At 36.8% G+C, this 18,671-nt stretch overlaps 1 protein-coding gene across 1 annotated transcript in view; it reads left to right on the plus strand.

Annotated features, from left to right (window-relative positions):
* The window catches only part of LOC142832944 (uncharacterized), a 776,034-nt gene that overhangs the window by 724,516 nt on the left and 32,847 nt on the right, over nucleotides 1–18,671 (plus strand). Inside the window, exon 7 of the mRNA XM_075943776.1 lies at nucleotides 9,801–9,809. Within this exon, the coding sequence (XP_075799891.1) occupies nucleotides 9,801–9,809 (9 nt within the window). The remainder of the gene's footprint in view (nucleotides 1–9,800; nucleotides 9,810–18,671) is intronic.

Below are 18,671 nucleotides of genomic sequence, written 5' to 3' on the forward strand. Positions count from 1 at the left end.
TGTAATTTGAAGCACACTTCAATATCACATTTAAATGATGGTTCAATATGTACCTAAAAAGACTTTTCATTATTTCTTCTCACAGAGAGTCTGTATCGAGCATTCTCCACCTTCTTTGATCCAGATCATAGAAAGATTGGTATGCATTTTTAAGAACAACCACTCAAACTTCTGCATCCTGTGGATAATGCAGGTAAACCTTTAGAATGTAAGATGAGATTCAATGCAGATCCAGCTTTTTCTCTGAATCTCTGATGAGAGTTGTTCTAGAGATATAGCTAAGAAGGAGTGTTGGCCTGGGATCATAAACCTTCAATATTGCAGGAACTCAACATGCTGGAAAATGACTGTTACCAGAGAACTCAAGTGATTAAGGCTTGTGAATCAGAAACTCAAGGTCATTTTTGACTGTCTAGAGGGTTTAAAGACAGCCTGAGATATATAAAAATATTTATTCAAAACAATTTTTAAATTGTATGGGGAAGGAGAATAATGTTGCTGTTCAATCTCTGTCAGAAGGTGGTGTTTCAGAAAATAATACTTTATTCAACTGAATAGATAACAAAAAATCAATAATAGGAGGTGAGTCAGGCATTGCCACACACATCCTTTATCCAAGCATCTGGGAAGTAGAGAAGAACAGATCTCTTCTGTGGGCCATGTTCTCTGGTTGTCTCTGACCCCTCTGGTTCCTCCTATACTTCCTCCCCAGTGTCTACAATACCTCTTATTCTTGTTCTTGTTGGATGTTTGTCAATTGATGCGTGTGTGTGTGTGTGTGTGTGTGTGTGTGTGTGTGTGTGTGTGTGTGACATGAGGACAGGACACAGCTCAAGCATTTGAGAGAGAAGAGGGTTATGAAATGCAGCCAGAACCCAAGCTTTCTGGGACAGCTATTCTTAATTACTCTTTCTTTACCCAGTATTGAAATATTTGCCTGAAAACCAGAAGGGCAGCAGGACAATACAACTAGCTGAGTACCAAAAACAGTTACTGTGATATAATGAACCCAGGACCTCCCTCCTTCAGCATTTTCTCTGTAACTACTGGTGTGATAAGCCAGGGACCTGATAAGATATGTGAACAGCTAATTCTCACTACATAAAAGGATGAAGTAAGTACCTAGAAAAACAGCCTTGCTGATGGGTGGTTTCTTCTTCCTCATTCTCAGGCCCATACTGTGGTGGTACCTCTATTATATCTTCTCTATGGTTCCTACCTGAATCTATGACCATCAGTCTGTGCTTAGCTGCTACAGCCTCAAAGGTACTTTGAGCTCCTGTCACCCCCCTGCTGGGTACCCATGTTGTAGGGGAATTTTTATTTGTTTGCTGAGTCACCTCCTTGATTCTCTTCCCTCCCCCTTGTTAAGTGTTTCATTTCCTCGTTATACTTTTGGACTATAGCTTCTTCTTTGCTTTATGGCTGTAAGGGTTTGGAGGGAGGAAAGGGAAGGTGGAAATGATGTTAGAATATTATAATCTCAAAAATAAAGGATATGATTTCTAAAAGGAAAAAAGAAAAATCTCATTGAGATTTCTCTTTCTGACCCATGGGAAATTTTATAAAGAACATTTATGAATCTGAGCTTTCTTTAAAAGCCATTCCATGATTTTACCTATGCCTTGTGTTATGGCTCATTCTGTAAGTTTGCCCATACTTATGTTTGTTTTGTTATTTAAGTGTTTTATGATTTACCATCTGATATTTCTTTAAACCACTGTTAATGTAAGTCTGCATTGTTTTGTTGGTGTTACTTAGCCATTGCATAATTGATACATATATCAAAAGATCAATTGTACTCCATTAATGCATATATTTTTTAAATGCTTATTTTTAAATCAAAAAAAAGTTTGAGGCTTGGCTGATCAAAATACAATGTTTCAGGACATCCAGCGCTAGGAGATGAGGCACTATTTCAAAAAGAGTATGGGATTTGTGAAAGGATGGTGACTCATAATTTTCATAACTAGAACCAGAACTTGTATTGTCCTTTCCTCTAGGCAAACAAAAAAAATCAAAAAAAATAATTATCCATGTGTTTCTCTGTACCCTTTTAATTTCAGTGCTCCTGAGGCAGGGACAGACTGCTCTCTAGGGATTCATGGCCAGATTTACCTACAAAGTGACTTCCAGACCAGTCATATCTACATAGACTAAACCTGCATTCATAAATATTTGGGGGCTAGAAAGATGCTCAGGTGTTTAAAACAAAGGATGCTCTTTCAATTACTATTGTAGAAAACAAAGTAACATGAAACTTTATATCACGGGGATCCAAACCCTGTAGCATCTAAACTTCATGTCTATAAACATTTCTCAACACAAAGACACATACACATATAGTTAAAAAAAAATATTATAAAAAGTGAGATAAATGAAATTATCACCACATAAGTTTAATAACTATGTATGTAGTTTATATTTACATTTGGTTAAAGATAATTTTATTCAATATTTTATTCATGCACAACCTACGGGGACCATCTTGTGATTAAAGGCCTACAAATTCTTTTCATTGATAAAATATTTTAAAGGTTTATTCATTTTATGTATTATGAATGTTTTGCCTGTGTGTGTATGAATGTGTATGTCTGTGCACCTCCTGTATGTCTTCTCCTTGCTGAGGTCAAAAAAGGATAATGGATTTCCATGGTCTAAAATGAGACAAAGTTATGATTCATTATTTTGTCTCCCAGCCATCTGGTAGAGTGTCCAGTGTTCTTAACTGTGTGGCCAATTCTCCAGGCTTTCATTTATAATATTATTTATATTCTCCTGTTTTCTGAGGAGATACATATATAATAGAGGTAAGTAATTCTACACTAAGCTACCACTCTGGCCTATTCAAAATTTACCTCAAAATTTATTTAGCAATTAGTTCAAGTATTCGTTCATGTTTTAGGAGACAAGGATTTACTCTGTAGTGCAAGCTGCCCTGAGACTCTTGGAGCAGGCAGGTCAGTTTAAATACATGGGTTTGTACATGCCTACCTCAGATTAATGGTTGCTAGAATACAGGCATGAACATGTAACAAGTTGTTTGTGCTTTTATACATACAGAATGCGTGTGAATCCAAAGGCAGCCTCCAACTCACACTGTGAGCCAAGTTGGCTTCCAACAAGTATCGCTCTTAACATTTTATGTATAATGAAGGCTGGCTCATAAACCAGGTGTAAAATATTTTTTTGAATACTGCATACAGGTGTATGTGTGTGCACATGCATGTGCACGCATATACATGTTCATGTGCATGTGAGATACTGAGCTCCATTTCATAACTGCAGATGACCTGATTATAGACTTAGTGATGTCGACAACACCAACTTTTAGTTGGTCAGGAAATATACTATCGACTTTTAAGGTTTTTCCTGTACTGGCATTTTATTTGTATTTTAATAAATAAAGCTTCCCTGAAGATCAGAGAGTAAAACATCCCCATTGATCAGCCTTACAGACCAGACAGTGGTAGCACACACTTTTAATCCCAATAGCCACACTAGCTGCCACAGAAACCAGGCAGTGCATGCTTTTAATCACAGTGCATGTCTCTAATCCCAGAACTAGAAAAGATCATAAAATGGGAAGAGACAGCTCTCAGATATCATCTCATTCTGAGATTCTTGGAGAAAAGATTGCCATTTTTGGACTGAGGAAGAGGCAAAAGCCAGTGGCTGGCTATTTCACTGTTCTGACTTTCAGGTTGAACCCCAGTTCCTCTTTCTGAGTTTTTATTAATCATGCCTTATTTGGCAACAAGTGTGGGACACAACTTTATGGAAAAAAAAATCCAAGCCCACATCCCAGGCCAGAGCTGGGATTGGAATTCCAGCTCTAGGAATTGGAACCCAAGCCTAGCCATCTGGGTTTAGGAGAAAAACTAGCACCTCCAGCTCCCATCCACCATGGCTTAGCTTCCATATAAAGATGAAAAATACACAGAGATCTAGATACTGTACGTTGTTGTGTTGTCTTTGAACTGTTTGATTACTGAGGAAGGAACAACAGCTATTAAAAAAAATATTTGATTATAAATGCTACTTGAGCTCTTCCGGTCGCAGGCGCTTCGGGAGCCGCCGATTACCATCCAACCATGGCCAAGTCCAAGAACCACACCACACACAACCAGTCCCGGAAATGGCACAGAAACGGCATCAAGAAACCCCGGTCACAAAGATACGAATCTCTCAAGAGGGTTGACCCCAAGTTCCTGAGGAACATGCACTTTGCCAAGAAGCACAACAAGAAAGGCCTGAAGAAGATGCAGGCAAATAATGCAAAGGCCATGAGCGCACGTGCAGAAGCCATCAAGGCCCTGGTGAAGCCCCAGGTGGTGAAGCCCAAGGTGCCAAAGGGCCCCACCCGCAAACTCACCCGTCTGGCTTTAATTGCTCACCCCAAGCTTGGGAAGCAGATTAGAAGCTACATGGCCAGGGGTCGTAGGCTCCAAAAAACAAAGCCCAAGGTTCAAGCCAAGGCAGAGGCTTCAGCTGCAGCTCAGGCTCCCAAAGGTGCCCAGGCCCCTGTGAAGGCCCCATAAAAAAGGTCACAGTCTGCCAGTGTGAAGACAGATGGACTGGTGTGAACACCTACACGGTATTTGCAGATGTTCAGGACCTTATGCTGTTTTTACAAATAAACTTGAGGCATGTTCTGTTAAAAAATAAATAAATAAATAAATAAATAAATAAATAAATAAATAAATGCTACTTGATTAATCCAACCTATATATTTTGAAAATGTCTTGACTCCAAAATTTAAGTAAAAGATTTGTTGCTTTAGAAAAGTTTTGCTCCAACAGGTTGATGAGACTGTGGATTTATTATTGGTTAAGAAAAATAAGGTTTGATCTAGAAAGAGTCCCTGAAAAATCTCTATTGAAACAGATGGTCCATATGATTCAACATTTGAGAGGACCTCTGTCACAGTTTCCTCTGAGTTCTACATCCAGAACTGTTTCATGACTGCTAGTTGAGATAATCCAGCCTCACAGAATACACTAGTCAGGACTTTGCCATAATGTTAAATTTTCTTTCCTCCCCCATAAGATTACCAGTGCCTCTAATCAGCAGTAAGTAGCCTAGAAAACTACACCCACATTCCCCCAAAAAAATGGATTGTGAAGGTTTGTCTTTGTTTAATGTGTTGGCTACAAATTATTATTGGTAATGGTCAGAAAAAACTAAGCAAAGAAGATTAGATTCAGGGTTCCTGTTTTGAAAGAAAAAAGGAGGTAACATAGATACAATAGGATAAAAGTGTGGATTATTGAATCTACTCTGAAAATAAAAAAGGGAAGATATAGATAGAATATTATTTCGAAAAGAGAAAAAACGGGTGGTGGTGGCACATGCCTATAATCCCAGCACTTAGGAGTCAGGGGCAGGCAGACCTCAGTGAGTTTGAAGTCATCCTGATTTACAGAGCAAGTTTCAAGATTGGCTCCATAGCTTCTGAGAAACCTTGTCTTGAAAAAACAAGTCAAAAAAATAAGAGGAAAGGAAAAGAAAAATGGGATATAAATATGATAGGATTAAAGACTAGATTATTGAATCTGTTCTGAAAAGAAAATAGGGAGGATATAGAAATGAACTTGTCTTGAAATGAAAGAAGGGAGATCATAAATATAAAAAAGATTATTCAATCTACTTTGAAAAGTAAAAGGGTGGATATAAATATCATAAGATAAAAAGATAGGTTTATTGAATCTACTTTTACAAAGCAACTATTAGTTTTAAATGTTTTACAGTGGATTGGATTTTTGTACAATGTATACAGGTTTTATATATTGATACAAAATTGAGGTTCATTTTGTTAAAACTTACTGTACATACATTTCTAATATTCTATTATTTCTAATATTCATGGTATTGTACTTATATTATTCATTTAACAATATAATACAAATTTCTAGTCTCTGAAAATTAGTATTACCAACTGTATAGGATAACAAGATAATATAGGTTTGTGAGCTTTTTATTTTTGTTGTCTTTGTTTATATCCAGGTTTAATCAATGGTGGTCTTATAGAATTAAGAAAGTCATTTCAATTTTCTTGTATTTGTTGAGACTTTCTTTGTGACTGAGAATATGCTCAATTTTGAGGAAAATCTCAAATGATGCAGAAAGGTATATTCCTTTGTGTTGGGTAAACTGTCTGTAAATATCTTTTGAATCCATTTGATATATAATGACCTTTAGCTAAATGTACCTCTGTTTAGCATTTATCTGGGTGATCTGTTTTTGACAGAGGCTACTCGTTTGTTTCCCAACTACTCAGATTGTCAAACATGAATATTCACACAGAAATTGTATTAATTACAGCACTGCTTAGCTTATTAGCATAGGCTTCTTATTAACTAACTCATACTCTTAAATTAATCCATTTCTATTATTCTATATTGTACCACAAGGCTTGTGGCTTACCAGCAAGATTTCTGGGCATCTGTCTCCTTCAGTAACTACATGGCATTTCCCTAACTCTGCTTATTTTCTGCCAGCATTCAGTTTAGCTTTCCCACCTAGCTCTATTCTGCCCTGTCATAGGCCAAAGCAGCTCTATTCATTAACCAATAAAAGCAACATGTATACAGAAGGACTTCCCACATCAATCTGTCCTTTGGTGAAATTGGGGTATCAAAGTCTTTCACAATCATTTGTGAGAGTCAATATTGATTTCAATTGCCAAGTGTTTCTTTCACAATCTTGGATTATCTTGTGTTTTGGGTATGTGTATTGAGAATTGAAATGTCATCTTGTGAATTTTTCATTTGATGAGTATGTAATGTACTTCATAATCTCTTTTACTACTTAAGGTTTAAGCTTATTTTGCTAGATATTAAAATGACTATACTAGCTTGCTCCTTAGGTTGATTTTTGGAATATCTGTCCCTAAACCTCTACTCTAAAGGTAATGGCTATATATGTTGTTGAGATGTATTTCTCGAATTTAGTCAAAAGTTGCTCCTACCTTCTACTCTGCATATTTTATTGGGAAATTGAGATCATTGATATTGATAGATATCAGTGACTAATAATTGTTGATTCCTTTCATTTTTTGTTGATACTGGTAGATATGGTGTTAGTTGTGTGTGTGTGTGTGTGTGTGTGTGTGTGAGCGCGCTTAACTTCCTTTGATATTGCTTGTGTGTGATTATTTGTTTTCTGTGTTTTCATGTGTGCAGTTAAATGTCATAGATTGGAGTTTTTCTTCTAGCACTTTCTATAGGGTTGGATTTAACCACAGATAGTGGGGTTTTTTTTTTGGCTGTTGAACACAGAGTTTCTCTGTATAGCTCTGGATGATCAGATTATACCTGCTGAAGTTAAGGGCTGTGATAGAGCAACATGCTGTTTGAAGGAGCTTAGAATGGAAGATCTGTGGGATCCACAGAAGATAGGAGCAGTAGGAAAAGGAAAGATGACATAGTTGCCCTGCTGCAGAGCTGGGGATGAGAATGAGATCTAGGATCTGGGGAAACATATGGAGAATACAAAGTCAGCATACCTGGTATTATTGCTGTTTATTTTAAGTGACAAAGTCAACCTTATTGCCTTTTCCTAAGCATAAAAGAGATCATAGGTTAAACATTAAATTTGGAAAGTGAGGAAAATTCTCCATGTAGGTGCTGAAGGAGAAAAATACCACAATATTACTGTTAAATTATAGCCTGATGGTGATACATAGATTAATAGATGTGGTTTAATTTAAGATGTAAGAGCTAGCTAGGAATAAGTCTGAGTCATTGTCCAAATAGTGTTGTAATTAATATAATTTTTGTGTGTCCATTAGGGCTTATGCAGCCAAGAAATAAAGTGCAGTCTCCATTTACATAATGCCACTTGATGTTTGCCAACATACATTCACAGAAAACCTAAGAAGGTTTATAAAGCACTTCTAGAACCTCAAAACTGGAGTCAATTGGAGCTTCTCAGTAATTGTGGGGTTTTTTGACAGGCTCTGTTTGCTGGTTGTAAGCTGTGGTGCAGATTCTTTAAGAGAATCCTTGTTTATGCTGGTAACAAGAACAGTTCTGACTCTTTTGGAAGATCTTGCTAGGAAGTATTTAACTGGGATTTGTGAGCAACATGATACTAGTTGCTTAATGGCTACATAGATCTGCTGCATCACTGGAGCTTAGGCAGGCTCAGCATGGCTCATAGAGGTGGTGACCTTATGTCCACCATGATGGATGGAGTGGAGCCAACAGACAAAGCCACAGCCTTAGTCCTAACCTTCCAAGTTAGCATTTTACAAAATATTCCTGATCAGAAAAAGATTAAAGACAGATTTAAACAAAAAGGCTGTAAACATGCCACAATAAACTAAGTTAATGTGCATGGAGTTAAAACAGAGGATAAAAATAGACAGAATCATAGATTTTTTTAAAAAAAGAAATTAAGGATATTAAGCTGAGGTTCTTAAAGAAAAGATAAAATAATCATAATGTTTCATAAAGAGTTGGAAAGTACATGAATATGTATTATGTATTATATTGTGTTTTCTCCAAATTTTTGATTACAGAGAGATATTTGATCCTGGGGACTGCTATGCTAAATCAACATATATATTTTAAAGGTATTTTGACTTCAAAATTTGAGTCCAAAGATATATTAACTTGGAAAAGAGGCTCTGTTTTTGTTCCCAAAGAAGATGGGAACGTGTGGATTCTTTGCAGACTAATGTGTTTTGGTCGAAAAAGACCTCCCATAAAGTCTTTGTGTACCCTTAAAATACTTTGCCCAACAAAGAGCAGCAAGCAGTTTGGAGTAAACTGTGCCCCAGTTCCCAGAATGATTGTTTATTTTTGTTTTTATTTAAAGGGATTGGGTACACATGGTTAATGATCACAGTCAATCCTTTTCTATGAGCATATGACATAGAAATGAATACTTTACATTGGTATGAATCTTGGTCTATCGATACAAATTTAAGGTCAATTTTGTTACTATATATATTTATATATATATATATAGTTACTATACTATATATAATATATATTTATACTCTTGTTTAAGATATTATGTTGATGCAGTTCATTTAAAATGTAATGTATAATTAAGAGATAAATAGATAACCATCTATAATAACCAAACTTTTAGGTTAATTATGTTTTCTAGATATATAAAGATATATTTCAGTTATATAGATAATCTTTAACACTTCAGAGGCCTGTAGAATATGGAATTTGAAAGGTTTTAAAATTTAGACTTTTCTCAACCATGAGTCGTGTCTGCTTCTGGCTGCACCAATTACTTCAGAGAGCTTGATGGGCATTGAAGAAACTCATTATGCAATTTGCCTTCAATGTGACAAAGATAGCCATTTCAGCAAGAAACTGCACTTGACTGGGCTGCTTGATGGTGTGCTGTATGAAAGGGACATGAGGGACCCATAGAAAAGTGACTGCTGAACTTTTGAAAAGATGGGATGATCATTAGTGTTCCCACTTCACAGAAGAAACTGCCAGACATTGTACAGGACACAGAAGAAAGATATGAGAAGCTTTGTCAATACAAGGCAGAATAGATCTTCAAATTTCCTGATTCACTGGAAAGTCTGCTGAAGATTATGGGCCTATAGGCTAAAGATAGATGCCACAATGTTATATGAGAACTTTGGGTGACTTTTAGGCAGGATGATGTCCATGTCAATTCTAGGGTTTTAGAAGTTGCTTACAATGCATTTCTTGTTTACTTAGGTAATATTATATCCTTTGGGGTCTTTGATGGGGTTGAAGACTAGATAGTTATATTTTTCCTTAGTTATGTTATAAAATAAAATCGATTTTAAACTTTAGACTCACCAAGTTTAGATAGATGATAGAATATTCCCTTAATCTGCCAAATGCAAATGAACTAAATATTGTAACTATAATTCTTTCTTGATAATTTTTCTGTATATATAATTTTACTATGTCAAAGTTAAAACAGTCCTTTTTAACTGAAATGAAAAAGAGAGATGATGTGGGATGTCCTTCTGTATATGTATTCCTTTAATTTGTTGTTGAAACATCAAGCTGTTTCAGCAAAAGGCTTAACAGAGTAAAATCAGACAGGAAATCCAAACAGAGTTGAGAGAGAGACTAGGTGGACTTGAAGAGAGTCAAGTAGCCACCAAAGATGCCAGAACATTATTGGTAAATCACAGTCTTGTGAAAATACATAGATTAATAGAAATGGATTGTAGGGATAAGTCCCGCCCCTTAGGGGGCGTGTTCGCCTCTGGCTAATGTTTGCCTATAAATTTGGCGAGCGTGCTCCCAGCCACTACTTCTGCTTTCCTGGTCTCCGTGGGAACGGTGGTTCTGTAAGTCTATTTCGCCATTAAAGCTGTATATATATATATTTACAATCTGACTGCATTCGTTTACGCTGTTACACTTTGGCACCCAACGTGGGGCTCGAACCCACAACCCTGAGATTAAGAGTCTCATGCTCTACCGAATGAGCTAGTGGCTAATATTAAGGAGAAATTCATTACTATGGAAGAGGGAACAGCTGATTTGGATCGTAAGTTTCAGTCCCTTTCTGTAGGAAATGAAACATTAACTGAGAGAATCAAAACTGCTGAATGTGACAATTGGATTTTGTCTAAAGCTTATGACAGATTGACGGAAAGATTTTCAATACAAGAAGGCACGGTTTATGCCATAAAAATTATGTCCAAAGATGAGATGTTATCTCTAACGGACACACTTCATACTTTAGAATCCTCAATGAAGGCTTTGGAACATAATTCTGGACAGGAGATTCAGACATTGCAGAAGGCAATGGTGAATAGAATTGAAAAGATTGAGGAATTTCTAAATTCTGATGAAGAAGAGCAAAGGGTAGAAAGGCAAATTTTAACTACATCTGTGGGTAAATCTCTCCGGGACAATTTCCACAAAGCTCTACCTACAGCTCTACCTGCCTTTCCAGTAATAACAACAGAGAAGATGATTGGTTCCAAAAACCCTAGGGTCATCAAGGAGGATACATGGGAGCCTGTCTGTATGAATGATCTCAAGGAAATAAAACAGGCTGTCATGACTTTTGGGATGCAAACCTTTCACTGCTGATGAACTAAAGAAATTATGGGAAGATAATGAACCATGGCAAAGAGCTTGTGCTAATTTTTTGGGAGACATTAATAACAACTATCCAAAAAGCAAGAGGCTTAACTTCATAAAGAGAACTTCTTGGATTCTTCCTCGAATCGTCCGTGATGCTCCAATAACTGGAGCCCATACATTCTATACTGATGCCAATAAATCAGGGAAGGCAGGTTACAAATCAGAAGACTTGGGTAAGGTGGAACAAAGTCCGTATAATTTTGTCCAGAAGGCAGAATTATATGCCATTCTTATGGTGCTAAGGGATTTTAAAGAACCTATTAATATAGTTACAGATTCACAATACACAGAAAGAGTTATTTTACATATTGAAACTGCTGAATTTATACCTGATGATACTGAACTAACCTCATTGTTTCTCCAGGTTCAAGATTTGATCAGGAACAGGCTTTGCCCTATGTACATAACACACATCCGATCCCATACGGGTCTGCCAGGTCCTCTAGCACAAGGTAATGCAGAAATTGATTAATGATTGATTGGTAGTGTGCTACAAGCCTCTGAATTTCATAAAAAATATCATGTTAATAACAAAGGTTTGAAGAGTTTTCAATTACATGGCAACAAGCTAAGGAGATTGTAAAGAAATGCCCTACTTGCTCTTTCTATAACCAAACGCCACTGCCTGCAGGGGCTAATCCAAAGGGCACCCAAAGGAATGAAATCTGGCAGATGGATGTGTTCCACTTTGCAGAATTTGGCAAATTAAAATATGTTCATCACACCATTGACACTTATTCAGGCTTTCAGTGGGCAACTGCTTTAAGTTCAGAAAAAGCTGATTCAGTAATCACTCATTTATTAGAAGTCATGGTTATCATGGGTATACCTACACAAATAAAGACGGATAATGGTCCTGCTTATGTCTCTAGGAAAATGAAATGGTTTTTTGATTATTACAATATCAAGCATGTTACAGGTATACCATACAATCCTACAGGTCAAGCAGTCATAGAAAGATCAAATCGAACTATAAAGGATATGTTGAGCAAACAGAAAGGGGTGGAAAACACCCCCAGAAATAGGTTACATAATGCTTTGTTAACCTTGAATTTTCTCAACGCTAATGAGAAGGGAACAACGGTTGCAGAAAGACATTGGATAATGGAAAAGTCTGCTGAACTAAATCAATCAGTTTATTTCAAGGATGTGATGACCTCACAATGGAAGCCAGGAGATGTGCTGCGTTGGGGAAGGGGTTTTGCTCTTATCTCCACAGGTGAGGAAAAATTATGGATACCGTCAAAATTAATAAAGGTTCGGTTTGAAGAAAAGAAGTCACTTGGAAAAGATAAATAACAATTCATTCACAAGGATGGCGAGCATACTGAGGGTAAGGTTTACAGATCGGTTGGGGGAGGGTTCTTTTCTTATCTCCACAGGAAAATACTCATCTTCAAAGAATTTGGATAGAAAATAGTTACGACCCACTAAGTATCAACAATAAAATTCTATACATTCTGTAAGTATTGATTTTTTTATATATATATTTATATGTTTTATTGAACACTTCTTTATAAATGTGTAGAGCTGGTTTTGGAGTTGGACTATGGCTCGGTCCCTCTTCAATTCCAAGCCTGTTGATAAGAGATATTTCAGAGTTTCTGTCTCAGGTCAGGAGCCATGAAATGGGACAGAATAAGAATAATTTTATACTTGATAAACTTTCTTTGCCTTTCCTCATATCTGTCTTTCTTTATATGTCAGTATATGTCCTTGTTGTTAATGTTTAAATTTCCCATAACAAGCAACATATTTTCCTACAGTAATCTTTGAAGTTTCCAGGATGAAGATGGGGCCCCACAACATCAACTCAATCTGGTTTTTATGACGTCATGAATTTTTTTAAGTGCTAATATTAGACCTGTTTTTTGGTACCAACTGCAGGAGACAATTTTGAATGATGCACATTTTTGACAACACTCTGGCCAGACCTTCTCAAAACCCTCAGAGACTAGTTATAATTTTTCTTAGGTCAAAGGTTAATTTGGGAATTTTACCATCATTTGCTTTCACAGGGGCCCCTGAGAAGAACGTCGCCCCCATGTCAGCTAGAAGCAATCTAAGAGGACTACGTCCCCTCTCCCAACAGAGTTTGCCCACAGGGTTAGGGACATATTTTAGTGGTTGGTTTAGGGTTGAGGGGATGGGGAGATATTTTATGGAATTAGGGGTATATTAAAAAAGGGGGGGATTAACTGGTTTGATGGGATGATTGGTATTTGTGACTTACTGTTTTTAGAAAATTATATTGGTACTGTTTCTTGTATATTGATATATTGAATATTGAATGTGAGTGTTCCTACCTCTATTTTTGTATAAGAGTATGCTTATATTGTATGAATACATCTATCATATCACAATGTACATTTCTACCTCTGATACTATTTATGTAATAACATTGTTTACATTTGATATGTAATGACATTGTTTACAGGTGAAGATCATTGTCTTCATATATTGCACAGTTGTTTATTCTCTTAGTTTTCAAATTAGATAGGTATTGAGAATTATATGTTTGTCATATTTATTTTTAGGTTAATCAGGTTTTTTAGATACATAGAGATTATATTTAGTATAGATAGTATAATCTTCAGCCTCTTTAACAAGCTGTAGAAAACGGCCTTTAATCTAACCTAGAATTCTGTGCCAACGAGACACAATTACTCCTGGCAACACCACTCTACTCCCAAGAGAACGTTGAGCACCAAAGGCACTCCACTGGGAGCTTGTCTTCTTGGCAGAACTGGCCTTTAAGTTAAGAAAAGCCCATACCTCAACTACTGACTAAGATATGAAACAGGATTGTCTTATCTTGCCAAGACAGGGTAGGATAATTCTAAGAAAGTTCCTTGCATTTGATAATGGTATGTCAGTTATGTTAGGCCTTAGCCAAAGTTGGTTGACTCAACATTGCAAATGAGACTTTGGGTGATTGCCCAGGTAGTCAGTTGTCTCTGTCATTTGTTGCACATTTTGAATATCTCTCATTTGTTAAGTAATATTTATTACCTTCTCAGATCTTTGATGGAGTTGAAGATTATTTAATTGTAGTTACTCTCTACATTATTTAGACTCCTTGAGATAGAATGTCTAGCAAAACTTTTATTCTCAATATTGTTTGTTATATTTATCATTTGTTATTATTGTTTATAGTTCTATTTGGTTTAGTTCTGTCTTATTTAGACAAAAGGGGGAGATGTAGGGTTAAACCAGCCCCTTTAGGGGGCGGGTTTGCCTCGGGCGAATGCATACTGATAAATCGGGCACTTGGCCCTTTTTACTGCCACTCCTAGGAGTTCTACAAATACCCAATCTAAACAACCATGACATATATGCATGCCGAAAACTTAGTGCCAATCCACAGCAGGATCAAAGATTGCCACTTTATTCTCTGTGAGTCCTGATGGACCCTGCTCATTTGGTTCTATGTGTAATGTTCTTCTGGTGCCATTGATCCATCCAGATCCTACAATATGATAATAATGCCTTTAAATATCAACAAGCTCAATTCTCTGATCAAAAGAATCTTCCTGAGTGAATCAAGTAATATCAGTCACTTTTCTAAAAGTAACATATGTTGACTTTAATGGTAGCCATTATCTTTGAGCAAAATGATGGATAAAATAATCCAACAAAAACAATAAGAAAACAGAAGTTCCTATGTGCTAACTCCAAAGCTAGGCCTGGTGCAGCCTAGCAGGGATTAGTGCAAAGCTGGTGGGAATTGTTCCACATTTGTTAATATCTGACTTGTTACATTCACAGTCTATATTATTTTCACTTAAACCTTTAAGGATCAGTGAAAAAGATACAGCTAGTACTGAGGATGTGAAGGAAGAGAGGGACCTGTACAAAGCAAGGGTTCTGTTGTCTTCACACTCTAGTACTGCAGACATGGGTTCACAGATGCACCTTTATACACAAATGAAATATACTACTTTTTAATACACTTTAGTCTAAAGCAGGAGAAAAACATCAACCAACATACTTAACTTAGTGTTGATTACAATAAACATAATTTAGTTGTTATATCCTCGAGCAAATTATTACATGCCTTTTAACATCACAAAAAGTGCCATGTGTAAAAGGTATTACTTTTCCTTACGTAAAAGTGTTGCATTCCCAACAGTATATTTGAGACCTTTCTCTGTTTATCAGTAAATAGCTAGTAGGCAAGTCTAAGTTATTGAGAATCCAAATCACTAAGCATCATCAAAAAACAAAACTAAATTCTCAATTTTACTTTATATTATATTCTGCTTAGTTTGTAGCTAGATTTTATAATGAATGGTGCACATTAACAAATAATTAATTATAAAAATTAGAAATGAATCTGCTTCCTCTAAGAGGAAAAACAAACAATAGTAAATGTTTGGGGAAATGATTGTGACAAAAGATCGTAGAGAGCTACTACACAGAAAGCTGTGAGACAATTACATAACCATGGTGACAGAAATGAAAAGAAAAAACCTATGGTAAAGTTAAGTGTAGGAGCAAATCACTCATAAAATGTTAAAGACGGATGAGAAACAAGTAAGACCAGCCTGCTTAGGGACACCAGCTGGCAAGAAAAACAAAGTCCAAACTACTTCAGATTATACAGTATGAGAGGGTGCTGCATACAAGGGGACTGACTATCTGCATTAAGTACCCCTCTAACATTGTCTAACGTCCACATGAGATAATGAACAACGTATCTGATTACCTTTACCAGATTCCCCCCATACAATAAAATAAGTAAAATGCTACTGTGAGAATACAAACATTATTAAATGAGCCTGTTTTCTATAGAAGGAGACACGTGGTAAAAACAGAATTTGGTGACTGGTGGGGCTTTTTAAGTGTATTGGATTCCGCCTCTCCCCTATGTCATTACTTCAGTACATTTTACCAGCTCCTATTTACTAGAATAGAGGAAACAGCAGACAGAGCAATGGTCCGTCAAGATCCAGGGAATGCTGAAATATATTTTCAGATTATAATATGAAATTTAGGCACAAAGAGACCTCAGAAGAAACAGAAACATGGAGAACTATAGACGAAGTAGCCTGAGAAAAAAAGCATATAGATAGAAGAAGATAAATATCAGAACATAATGAAGCCCAGCCTGCTGCTACAGAGAGAAGACCAAGAAGTGAGTGACCAGCCAGCTGGCAGGACATCCTCTCTCCAGGCCCTCCATACTGGGGCAAAACCCTGGGCCCCTCCCACACCTGCCTCTGCTTCATTAGCCAGTAGACAGGAGAGGTTCCTGTAAGTAGGCTTCTCCATTATCCCCACCCCGATCATCAGACCCTGTAAGCTACAAATCCCACCCTGCCCCCAAACTGCCATATCCCCCATGCAACCTCAGTGGAAAGGTGAAACACAGCCTGCTACTATACAGAAGCAATCAGGTGAGTGACAGCCACCCAGAAGGACACCAAACTATTTAGGCTCTCCAAACCAGGGCAAATCCCTGGAAGCCTCTGCCACCTACCTCAGTTTTTCTTGCCAGCCAGCAGGACAGTTTTCTCCAGGTAGGCTGCACAAATACCCCTGCAACAGAGACAGTGACAGTACAGAACAGACAAAGAACAGTTTCCAAGACACAAACAGCCACGGTAAGAATTAGACCAATATGTAAAGTCAATAACGGCATCAATTGAAGGGAGAGATGGGTAGGTGCCAATGCAAGAATTCATCCAACAGCCTAGAAATCAACATGGTAACACCAGAACCCAGTAGCCATACATCAGGAAGATTAAGATCAACCTACCCCAGAAGAAGCAAAATAAAATGATTTTAAACATATCTAAACACAATAAAAGCAATAGACAACAAGCAGATAGTCAACATCAAATTAATGAAGAGAAACTCAAAGCGATTCCACTAAAATCAGAAACAAGACAAGGCTGTCCACTCTCTTCATAACTATTCAACATAGTTCTTGAAGTTCTGGCTAGAGCAATAATTCATCAACAACAACAACAACAAGAACAAGGGGATTCAAATTGGAAAGAAAGAAGTCAAACTTTTGTTATTTGCAGATGATATGATAGTTTACATAAGTGACCCCAAAACTTTACTAGGGGACTTCTACAGCTGATAAATACCTTCAGTAATGTGGGGGGATCTAAGATCAACTCAGAAAAAATCAGTAACCCTCCTATATACAAATGATAAAGAAGCTGAGAAAGAAACCAGAGAAACATCACCCTTCATAATAGCCACAAATAACATAAAATATCTTGGGGGTATCCCTAAACAAAGAAGTGAAAGACATATTTGAGAAAGTCTTTGAAGAAATTGAAGAAGATACCAGAAAATGAGAAGAATTCCCATGCTCTTGGATAGTTACGATCAGCATAATAAAAATGGCAATCCTACCAAATGCCATCTAGAGATTCAATGCAATCCCCATCAAAATCCCAACACAGTTCAAGTGCTCTGCAATTCAGTTTCCCTGCTACAGTAACCAGTGAGATGACATTTCGGATACAGAGATGACTTCTAGCTCTAATAATACTCAAGGTTTTACATTTTGTATATTACCTACCCAAAAAGACAGAAAATATGTTGTGGGATTCTGTATAAGGGCCAAATTGGGGAAGTCCTCAATGATCCATATGTCTTCAAGTCTTGCTGCAGCAGTAGAAAGCAGCTCATGAGAAGCCTCTCCCATCTCCACTCAGGAGTGGTGACTGAGCATCATGTAGAAGGGGATAAAGAACAATTTAAACTTTGAAAAGACTACAAAATAACACACTGACCTTTCTATTTTTAACTTGGATACCTACCATCCTGCCAAAATATAGTTTCTAATGCAGTTTTAAATTGGATACCCATCCGCCCACCCACCAAACTCTAAGCCAGTGCTTAGTTTACTGCAAGAAAAAAGTGTACAGATTATTTAGGATGCTGAGTATTTCATAGGAGAGCTGGACGGTGCTGTAAAGAGTCTTTTGAATTGTTTAACACCACCAAATAAATGAAATTAGGAGGATTTCCGGGGACAGAGTTGGGACTGTTGTATGATAAAGCACATGTCGTCTAGTCTTTCTGTGGAGAGGCAGGTGGTTACGCATTTTAAAATGTCTGGGTACACTATTACTTCTCATGACAATTTGTCATAATTCAGTAGCATGACCTTCCCCCAGAGATAGCGAAATATTTTGAAATGCTACAGCATTACCGAAGTTCTGATGACTCAGATCTGTCCTGCTCTTTATCGTAATTCGCACTGAAAAATAGCATTGAAACAAGTCTACAAATTAACGTTAAATAAAGAGGAAGCATTTATGATAACTGTACCTTTTTTATTTTTTATTGTTTTTATTGAGCTATACATTTTTCTCCATTTCCCTCCCTTTTCTTGTACTTTTTTATACTTTTTATACTGTTGTATATTTATAATCAAGCTTGTACTCTAGGGTCTTATGAGAAAAAATAAAATCAGCAACCTTGGTATTTGATGCAAATGTAGTATGCTAAATTCTGAGATAGCCTGAGAAAAAGCTGGAGATATTATTTAATAGTAAAAGTAGATGAGGTTTCTCATCTGCATTTTAG

This window comes from Microtus pennsylvanicus, chromosome 1, assembly GCF_037038515.1.
Source record: "Microtus pennsylvanicus isolate mMicPen1 chromosome 1, mMicPen1.hap1, whole genome shotgun sequence".
In the NCBI taxonomy this organism is placed as follows: Eukaryota; Metazoa; Chordata; class Mammalia; order Rodentia; family Cricetidae; genus Microtus; species Microtus pennsylvanicus.